This window comes from Athalia rosae, chromosome 6 (genome assembly GCF_917208135.1).
Source record: "Athalia rosae chromosome 6, iyAthRosa1.1, whole genome shotgun sequence".
In the NCBI taxonomy this organism is placed as follows: domain Eukaryota; kingdom Metazoa; phylum Arthropoda; class Insecta; order Hymenoptera; family Athaliidae; genus Athalia; species Athalia rosae.
This window is the reverse complement of record NC_064031.1, coordinates 17,522,662-17,532,012: the sequence shown is the minus strand read 5'-3', so window position 1 is coordinate 17,532,012 and position 9,351 is coordinate 17,522,662. Positions and strand designations below refer to the sequence as shown.

The 9,351-nt window shown below is 43.4% G+C and overlaps 2 protein-coding genes across 4 annotated transcripts; one reads left to right on the top strand and one right to left on the bottom strand.

The window, feature by feature from the left end:
- Nucleotides 1–129: 129 nt before the first annotated feature.
- On the top strand, nucleotides 130–4,097 carry LOC105693231 (splicing factor 3A subunit 1). Of its 2 annotated transcripts, none has more exons than XM_012413026.2 (13): nucleotides 130–276; nucleotides 354–454; nucleotides 523–652; nucleotides 958–1,288; nucleotides 1,357–1,516; nucleotides 1,597–1,878; nucleotides 1,966–2,073; nucleotides 2,139–2,307; nucleotides 2,388–3,071; nucleotides 3,164–3,225; nucleotides 3,305–3,412; nucleotides 3,480–3,653; nucleotides 3,783–4,097. In XM_012413026.2, exons 3-13 carry the CDS (start codon nucleotides 547–549, stop codon nucleotides 3,882–3,884), a joined length of 2,286 nt encoding a protein of 761 aa, XP_012268449.2. In that variant the 5' UTR covers nucleotides 130–276; nucleotides 354–454; nucleotides 523–546; the 3' UTR covers nucleotides 3,885–4,097. The 2 variants fall into 2 exon arrangements, with proteins under 2 accessions (XP_012268449.2, XP_048512680.1); XM_048656723.1 differs by having other exon boundaries at nucleotides 510–652.
- Nucleotides 4,098–4,263: 166 nt separating this feature from the next.
- Nucleotides 4,264–9,073, bottom strand: LOC105693235 (xylulose kinase). 2 transcript variants are annotated; one of them, XM_012413034.3, is made up of 12 exons: nucleotides 8,584–9,073; nucleotides 7,282–7,364; nucleotides 7,062–7,215; nucleotides 6,732–6,911; nucleotides 6,524–6,625; nucleotides 6,180–6,311; nucleotides 5,934–6,087; nucleotides 5,709–5,853; nucleotides 5,345–5,634; nucleotides 5,186–5,283; nucleotides 4,979–5,119; nucleotides 4,264–4,874 (listed from the first exon to the last, which is right to left on the bottom strand). In XM_012413034.3, exons 1-12 carry the CDS (start codon nucleotides 8,644–8,646, stop codon nucleotides 4,812–4,814), a joined length of 1,605 nt encoding a protein of 534 aa, XP_012268457.2. In that variant the 5' UTR covers nucleotides 8,647–9,073; the 3' UTR covers nucleotides 4,264–4,811. The 2 variants fall into 2 exon arrangements, with proteins under 2 accessions (XP_012268457.2, XP_048512689.1); XM_048656732.1 differs by lacking the exon at nucleotides 8,584–9,073 and adding an exon at nucleotides 7,967–8,158.
- Nucleotides 9,074–9,351: the final 278 nt, after the last annotated feature.

The window sequence follows — 9,351 nt, the reverse complement described above, 5'->3', positions numbered from 1 at the left end:
CTCTGGATAAACACATCAAATGACCAAAACGAAAATGGTCCTTTACTAGATTTGCATAGCGATGTTGAATTTCTAAACAATTTGCTTTGTAGGTTCATCTCTCAGCTGTCGTTCCCATTTTTTGGAACGGTCAGCTCTCACGGCGATCCGCTTCCACCGGATTAATTGTTCATAAGCTCATTGTCAGTTTCAGTCCGATGTATGTACCGAGTCAACAGAGTCGAATTGTGAGAGGCGCGCGAGCACTGATAAATTTCTGAATAAATTATTTTTATGGTGAGTCCTCCCACGACTTCTTATCTCCGCGTCGTACTTTGTCGAATATCGAAATACATCGAAGCATTCGTTTTCAGTTGTTGGCTTTTGGTTTGGCTGTTGCTTGGGACCAAAGATTTGCTTGGGACAAACTTGGGACACACCAAAGAGGGGACACCCGACCGTGGTTGGGACACAGGTTGGGATATTGGTATAAATTTTATTTCGTGCCCTGGGTCATAACGTTTGAACAGTTATTGTGCATAGTTGTGATAAATACCACTGCAAAGAATGCCAGCCCAGGAAATGGCAATCCCTCAACTATCAGAGGTTGAGGATACCGCGCCGTCCTCCCAGCCGATAGTTGGCATCATTTACCCTCCTCCGGAGGTTAGGAGTATCCTTTATGATGAATTCAATATGCATTTATTATTCAACCGATATTTGAACTGCTTGTAACTTTTTTCATCCGACGTTTCCTTCGATCCAATGAAAGTTTACTCTGGTATCAAATTACTCTGTACAAATTTCAGGAGAGTGGTCAAACCTGCAAAAAAGAGTCAGGGTACAAGTAAAGTCCTTGATTGTAAGTCCTTGTTAATGGAAATATGGTTGTTATATACATCTAGAATGTTAATTTGATAGATATAAACTGAATACCTGACATATTCTTGTCTATAATTTCCTTATGCAGTTGCACAGATATTGTTGATAAAACGGCAAGTTTTGTTGCCAGAAATGGCCCAGAGTTTGAGTCAAGAATCCGCCAAAATGAGTTGGGAAATCCAAAGTTTAATTTCCTCAATTTTGGGGATCCATATCACGCGTACTATCAGCATAAAGTCAAAGAATTCAAAGAAGGGAAAGCACACGAACCTGTGATCAGTCTGGGTGTTGGGAAAGGTGTAAATCTTACAGCTCATCAGAAGCAGCAAGAGATCCTCAAGCAAGTTGAACAGCCGTTCATTCCTAAAGATCCGCCAGTTGATTTTGAATTCATTGCTGATCCTCCATCGATTTCAGCATTGGATTTGTGAGTATTTTGTTGCTCTTGTTTATTATTATTTGTTTTCTTTTCAATTTTATAAACTTTTTTTACAGAGACATTGTAAAACTCACAGCGCAGTTTGTAGCTCGTAATGGGCGTCAGTTTTTGACGAATCTAATGAATCGTGAGCAAAGAAATTTTCAATTTGATTTCTTACGACCTCAGCACTCTCTCTTTCAGTATTTTACAAAACTCCTTGAACAATACACTAAGGTACGATGCTATTTATGCGCAATTCAACCATAGACTATCTGCACAATGTTAAAGCAATAATATATTTTTCTTATACTTAGGTATTGATTCCTCCCAAAGATTTATTGCCTCGTCTGCGAGATGAAGCTTCCAACATGGACAAGATATTGGAACAAGTCAAATATCGTGCCGAGTGGCTCAAGTACCAAGAGGCACAGCGGCGTAAGGAAGAAGAGGAATTGGAACGAGAGAGAGTTGCATATGCACAGATAGACTGGCATGACTTTGTTGTTGTGGAAACTGTCGATTATCAACAGTTTGAAGTTGGAAATTTCCCGGCACCAACGACCCCGGATGAAGTAGGAGCACGCGTCTTAATGCAGGTTCGTTATCGCAATTTTTTGGCATATCGATGAACTATTGATACAAGTGCATTGAAGTTGCTCAAGGTAAATATTTGTTTGTTGCAGGAACGTATCGAAGAAGGCGAAGAAGTAGAAATGCAGATCGAAAGCGATGGAGATGATGAAATGCACTCCCGAGAGGGTGAAAAGGATCGAGCTAAAGATAATAACCAGGTAACGGATTTTCAATGTATTAAAACACACACTGAATGAACTCCTTGAAAATGCTGTATCAATAGGTCCAAGATATGGAGGAAGACTCCAGCGATGATGACGATGTTTCTCCGCCTGGGGAATCCCATCGCACTAATAAAGATCTGAGACATCGAGATACTATACAGCCACCTCCGTTACCACCGACGCCTGGCAATGTCGTGGTCAAGAAGGGATATGATCCAAAACAGCACGGTAGGCACTAACAATCTAATTCTTTCAGTTGATTGAATTCGAATACGTGAAGATCTCATAGTACTGTGGTGTAATTGCAGCTGCTATCAAGAACACTCGGCCCACTCCACCGGACGAGTATTTAATCTCACCGATAACAGGAGAGCGAATTCCCGCCAGTAAGGTGCAAGAACATATGCGCATTGGACTACTAGATCCTCGATGGGTAGAGCAGCGTGACAAACACTTGGATAAATTGGCCCAGGAGACCGTATTCGCGCCAGGAACAGCGATTGAAGCTAGTTTGAAACAGTTAGCTGAGCGTCGTACGGATATTTTTGGGGTTGGAGACGAGGAGACCGCGATTGGGAAAAAAATTGGTGAAGAAGACAAAAAGAAGGACGACAAAGTCACGTGGGATGGTCACACGTCTAGCGTTGAAGCTGCGACGCGTGCTGCTCGGGCTAACATTACCCTGGAAGAACAAATCCATCAGATTCATAAAGTCAAAGGATTGTTACCTGATGAGGAAAAGGAGAAAATCGGCCCAAAACCCGCAAATCGTGCTACAGAATTGTCTCACATGGCTGCTGCAGCTTCAAAGCCTCAGGCAACGCTAAAAGCTCCTCCGAAGCCACCAGCACCTAAGCCTATGCCAGTTCCGACGCAACCTCCACCACCTAATATTGGAATGACCACAATGGGAATACCGCAGCCGATTATGCCGCAACCATCCATGATGATGATGGCGCCAATGCCTCCTATTCGACCTCCTCCTCTAATGAGTAAGTTTCACTCTCCAGTTTTTAAATTGGTTACCTTCAATTTTTGTATTACTACATCAGACACGATTTCACAATATATTTTGACTGCACAGCACCAGCAATGTCGCCATTCATGCCAACACCACCTCCAATGCAGCCGCCAATGCCAAGTGGGGTAAGATTGTCACTCAATGATGATACAACTCCGCTCCTCATTCAATTGACATACTTTCAAAGATAATTGAAAATTTCAGATGGCTATGAAGCATCCAGGAGAGCCTGCAGAAGATGAACCACAGGCAAAGAAATTACGTACCGAAGATTCTCTGATACCCGAGCAACAATTCTTGGCTAGAAATAAGGTGAGTATATTTTATTCAAATTTTATCTTCAGCTTTGCAGAGATCATATCTGACGATTCACTTATAGGGTCCGGTTCAAGTAAATATCGCGGTACCAATGATGACGGAAAAAGTTGAATGGAAACTGACCGGACAGACGTTAAGTATCACTCTGCAGCCGAGTGACACCATTGCCACAATGAAAGCGCGTATTCACGAGCAGACCGGCATGCCTCCTGGCAAACAAAAACTTCAATATGAGGTGAGTTTTCAACATTATTTTCTACTAAAGAACCTATTCCTAGAATGAATTCAATATAATAATCAAATTGACAATGAAGATCAGATACGAGACTGTGTCATATTTATAACTACCCTACTGGGTTTTCAGGGAATGTTCTTTAAGGATAACAACACTCTTGGGTACTATAATCTAGCTTCAGGGAATGTGATAAATCTTCTACCAAAAGAACGTGGTGGCAGGAAAAAGTAAATCTTTTCAAAGGTAATATCGATCGTCACTCACATTACTATTTACATCGGATCACTAACTGATCTACAGTGATCCATTTTTTGTCAAATGTTCTACCGACACTCTAATCCGTTGGAGTACTCACAAGTGGATACTTCAAATAATACATCAGAATGAGAAGTCAGCAAAATATTGGATCGTACCAAAATAAAAGAAATACCGGTTTGGAAATTACTTTTATCCAAGTTGCTTTAAAATTTTCATGTTCTGTCATGTTTTAGTGACTGCATAGCGAATTTGATGAAAATGAATGATTTGAAACGCTTTAATTTTCACAAATTTTTTAAAAATAACAGGCGCTATTTGTCAGTGGATTGAGAGAAGCACAGCTCTGAATCAATAGTTTAAAATTTTTCCCATTTAATATTCCTTATCCCTGGAGTCATTGACGTCTCTACAATGATATTTGTCATCGCACATATCTACTATATTCGAAATGGGATGCAACAAGCATATTCAAAGACGTTTCAGAAGAACAACGCCAAAAAGTCTTAATTGTTCGTTTACGATTCATTAAAATATCACGTTGGATAACATTAATTGGAAACTTCCGAATTATTTGTAACAGTTCACCCGCTCACTGAAAATTGCAAATTTTAATTTGACTAAAAGTAGACTAATGAATCGAACGGATTCTCTCAGCTTTGTCAAAATGTTTTAATCGAGTGTTTTGGGATGAAATGAAGCTCTAATCGCGCAATCACGTTACAATCATATGATTTGCCGTGTCATCATGTGTGATCGTGTGATCAGTTGCCGTCTGTATTTACCTAGACTGATATATGCGTAAAGTGGCCCTTATAAATCCTCAGTAATTTTTGCGGTAGGGAGTGGGGAACGTTTCGGTATACATGAAGTATTAAGTAGTTAAAATTCTTCAGGGTTTCTCTATTCCCTTCCCAAGAGGCCCTTGACGATTTTTCTGTATCTCACAATCATTGGTTCGTACACCTGAAAATGATCAGAAAGCAAACAGCGTAGTGAAAAATCTCTTTTACAAAAAATCTGTAATCTCTTAAATTCTCAAAGCGTGTCCGTTGCGATTTCAGACTTACAAATTTTGCGTCCTTGTAGGGCTCGCATAGAAGCTTCGGTTCTGGTAAGCAGTTCGTTATTTCTTGGAATGTCTTTTTTCCTTGCAGAAAGCCATGCTTTGCCTGATAAGCGCCTCCCAACATAGCGGAATTAGCTATCGCCTGCAATAGATAAATTATAATTATGGTCACCTATGCACGAAGTACTCCGGGGGTGAACCAACTCACCGAAACGTATACCGGAGAGTTAAATACATCAGCGAGAACTTGCAAAATCGCTTTATTGTTCGAAGCTCCTCCGGTTGCTATTATACGAGTTTCCGGACCTGCGGAACAACCCGAATTATCCATTTTCTGTGACCGGAGAAATTTCTTTTCATAGATTACCTATGGTGAATCCAAAGTCCTCCGCGTGAGCCCTCCTCGCAATGAACTGGCCTTCAATTAAAGCCCGTACCTCAACCTCCATCGAAGTGTACCGGCTAACTTGGTCGTTCGCTTTGTTGAATCTGTGGTCCCCGTTCAGGGATGGAAGTATCTCTTGCGCGTCGTAGTAGAGTCCCATGTTACCAAAATTTCCTCGGGGCGTACTCTCCAGAAGTTCGTTGAACAATTGCCAAGACCCTTCCGCGTTCGAGTCTCTTATCCTTTCTCGAGTTAGAGAGCCATTTTTGAAACTGCCAAAAACAAGAGCGATAAATATTGTTTAAATCTCTTTTATCCATGCGATATCGGACAGATGATTTGGTACCAAAGCAACGCCATGTAAGCTTCGTTCTCGAGCGGATTACAGAAGACGTGTCCGTTAGTAGCGGTTTTGGGCTCTTCAAGCCACAAGAAAAGCGTATCGCTTGTCCCCAAACTGCAAGCTACGTCACCTCTTTTGAGTCCCATCCCTGATCGGCAAATACAACGAAAACAATAAAATTCGTAATACTACCGGGGCAATTATTATCGATAATGAGATGGCAATTACCGATCAGAGAGCTGGGATTATCTCCCGTAAATGCAACGATCCTACATTTCTCATCGAATCCGAATCTCTCGACGAAATATTTTGAAATCTGGCCTAAGTCGGTTCGCGAAGGTACGGGGCTTCCGAGTCGGCCCCTCAGTCCTGTGGCACAAGCCTGTAGCAGAAGGAATAAAAAATTTGGTTTCATATCATTTACCGTGAGAATAAAGGTTCTGCGTCTCAACAATTATTTGACGATAAGCGCACCTCTAAGAGGTGATCACACCAGTCCTTCGAACGAATATCGAGAAGATTCATGCCTGAGCCATCCGACCAATCGATGGGTGCGAAGTCACCGAGAAAGAGAGAAGCGGCGAAGCTGCTAACGAGAGATATTCTCTGTAGAAAAAAAAAACAATTTTTTCTTTTAAGGGATGAATGTCTGCAATGCAATCACATGACAAAAAAGAATCGCTGATCAGAAAATGACGATGATGGTGATGGTGATAACGATATCGATGATAATAATAATAGTAATAATAACGACGAATAAGTCCAAAAAGACGATTTGGACATTCGTGTGATCCGTTACACCAGTAAGTGTAGTGTACCTCGGTGTTCGCATAAGCGTCTGGTTTATACCGAGCTATTTTAGCTATTTGGGCGCCGGAGAATCTCTCGTAGGCTCTGGATCCTGTTAGTTCGGCTAATTTCTGGAAAACAGAAATCGTTCGTGTTAGTTTCTACATCCCGTTTCACACTGCAGTTTACCTGTACAAATAGATGGACATATAAATTGTTGAGCTATGGTAAGATTACTTGCGGACCGCCGACGGCGTCCTCCAGGATTCGGCACTGTTCCGCTGTGCTCGAATCCATCCAAACTGGGGATAAACCGATAGAAAAAAAGGTAGCTAACTGCTCGTGCAAGAATTTATCTGGGTCGAAATTCCGGAGCTGATCACCGCTGCCCTTTCCCCAGTAGATCGTACCGTGTTGCTGTTGATTATGGTGCATGAAAAAAAGAGGACACGAAAACCGTCATCAGTTATCGAAGCGCGAGTAAAGATAAGATTCTATTTACTATATGTATGTATATGTGTACGTGTAGTTGTATCTAATTAAATAATCAAATCGTGTCCCGATCACCTGTGCGCTGCCCGAAATCGCCGCCACTTTTCCAAAATCCACACCGCAGACTCGCAGTTTATCGAGGATCATATCCAGCGCCTTGACCCACATCAGGGTGGGCGCAACCCTAAGATGAGGCTCCTCTTTGTTTTGAAGGATGCCTCCGTAGGTCCTGCAAGTTATAGAAATTTCAGACATCGAAGATGATCCGAGTGCCGTTGCGTAGCCGATTATATACCTGAATTCCGGAAGGTCGTTGTCAAACTGAACGTTGGTTTCATGAAGAACCATCAGATCGTCGTTGACAATCACGGCCTTTAACTGTAAGACATTGTGCTATGTGAGAAGAAAGCGAATTAACTGCGTTTACAAATAATCGAATCGTCTTGTACGGTCGCGTGGAGCGACATTCCAGAATATCACATGTGTCAAGGGATGATACTTCATTTGCGGCGATAAGATCACCGCAAACGAAGCAACTCCCGAGTTTCGCACGGAATACATTGTGCGGTGTTAGATTCAAGATTCAACGTTACGTCAGAATTGCAATAGTCTCGCTAATCGGGGGCGCGGTGAGTTCTTTGGAAAATGGAAGAATAAAGCATGTGTATAATCGAACCCCCTTAGATGATAAATCGTGTGCAACCCGTGTTACAGAATCGGGTATTTTTACTTGTTCGCCAGATGAGCCGGGTTGAGGAATGATTTGAAACGAACGCGGGAAGGTCTACGGTGGTGCACATGCGCGCTGGAGTTTCGTTCATCCGTGCGTGGTGGTCACCGATGAACCTGACCATTTAGAGGAGATAAGAGGAACACTTTGAGACACCGACGCGGAAGACAAATCGCGTTACTACGAGGACGAAAAGACCCTCAGAGTACACGACAAAGTGAATTCATTCGTCATTGATTTTCCTGGCTACCTTCCAGCGGACTGTACGGCCCGGCACGGGAAAAGACGCAACCGAGAAGACGAAGAGGAAAAAGGGTACGAGTGGGCACGGAACAACGAACGGTAACAATTTGTTTATACATGATAGTCTACAATGTATTTCCGATATGAACTCAAATCGGGTCGTCGTGCCCCGATGGATTAACATGGACGTGAGCCGCGTTTCGTTGACCGGTCCTCCCCGAGTCCGTGCGCATGTGAGTACCACCTTCGTCGCATGGTAGGTAGTACAGTTTTTGACCATGAGACTCCTCACCGAGAAACACTCTACGTTCGTTTGCGCACCTAGCAGCGGTGTTGAACAAAACTCAAGATAAGCTTTCCAAAATATGATACGTAAAGAGGTTTACGTTCTACGTACGAGCGCCGGATTCGACGACGCGCGAACACCACGTAGCAGCTGATTGCAAGACCGAGGTACTTATCTTTCCGTCGTAAATAACCGGGTGGCAGGAATACCCGCGGTCCCGAAGGATGGAAATGAGCATGGAACGAGAACTTTCAAGACATCGGCGATGTCGAATGGAGGCAGTGGGGGGCGAATGAACGAGGAACGTTAATACGTAATCTGTGAAACGTCATTTTTACCTGCTGCGTGCTGAGGTCTAGTCCCAGGTAGGTAGCCGTTGTATCCGTCGACGTCGCACTCATTTCTCTCTCGTAGGAATAAACGAAATGAAAGGAAGAGTAGGTTTCTACGCGCGTGTGCTTTAGAGGGAGAGCAGGAGGAGAGAGAAGGAATAGGAAATATACGGAGAGAGGGCGAGAAGGGCACTCAGCGGTGGAGACGTCGGTGCTCGCTTTGGTCGGCAGGTAGGCCAGGTGAACCGCACGGGTGGGAGTGAGTCCGAGCGCGTCCAGGTAGCGGCAGAGCGCGGGAAGTAGTCGGACACTCGGATCCCTCGGTAATTCCGTGGGCTCTCGTCGGCACCACGCAATGGAGAACGGGGGTACGCCGTATAAGTATTTCCCTTTATAAGCCTCGAATATCGACGGTATCGCGTGTTGCTGCCTGTAGCTAGACGGTATACCGGTACCAGTACCATCTATGAGCACCGCTGATCGCAAACAGACGGCTTATATGGCCGAACGATTTCGCAACGACCGCTTTATATTCGCGCTCGTATTCGACCCGTAGCGGGGTAAAGTATCAACTCGTAATAATGATACAGTCCACGATTATCTTATCTCTGTTTCCATGTTTGTTACTTATAGGTATTTTAAAATGCGTACAAACGTCTAATGTTACGTAACCGAACCAACGCCGACTCACTCAAGCGGACATGGCGGCACAGGGGCCGCTGTACTCTTTATACGAATCGCATCGTCAATTTATCCCAGCGTATTATAACGTAG

What these genes read in the sequence shown, in the direction of transcription:
- LOC105693231 (XM_012413026.2), top strand. Translation starts at nt 547, where the DNA reads ATGCCAGCCCAGGAAATGGCAATCCCTCAACTATCAGAGGTTGAGGAT. An exon ending in GAGCACGCGTCTTAATGCAG is followed by an intron (nt 1,879 to 1,965) that starts GTTCGTTATCGC and finishes TGTTTGTTGCAG; the next exon opens with GAACGTATCGAAGAAGGCGA. An exon ending in ATATGATCCAAAACAGCACG is followed by an intron (nt 2,308 to 2,387) that starts GTAGGCACTAAC and finishes GTGTAATTGCAG; the next exon opens with CTGCTATCAAGAACACTCGG.
- LOC105693235 (XM_048656732.1), bottom strand. Translation starts at nt 8,143, where the DNA reads ATGTTAATCCATCGGGGCACGACGACCCGATTTGAGTTCATATCGGAA. An exon ending in GCTTACATGGCGTTGCTTTG is followed by an intron (nt 5,635 to 5,708) that starts GTACCAAATCAT and finishes TGTTTTTGGCAG; the next exon opens with TTTCAAAAATGGCTCTCTAA. An exon ending in CCTACAAGGACGCAAAATTT is followed by an intron (nt 4,875 to 4,978) that starts GTAAGTCTGAAA and finishes GATCATTTTCAG; the next exon opens with GTGTACGAACCAATGATTGT.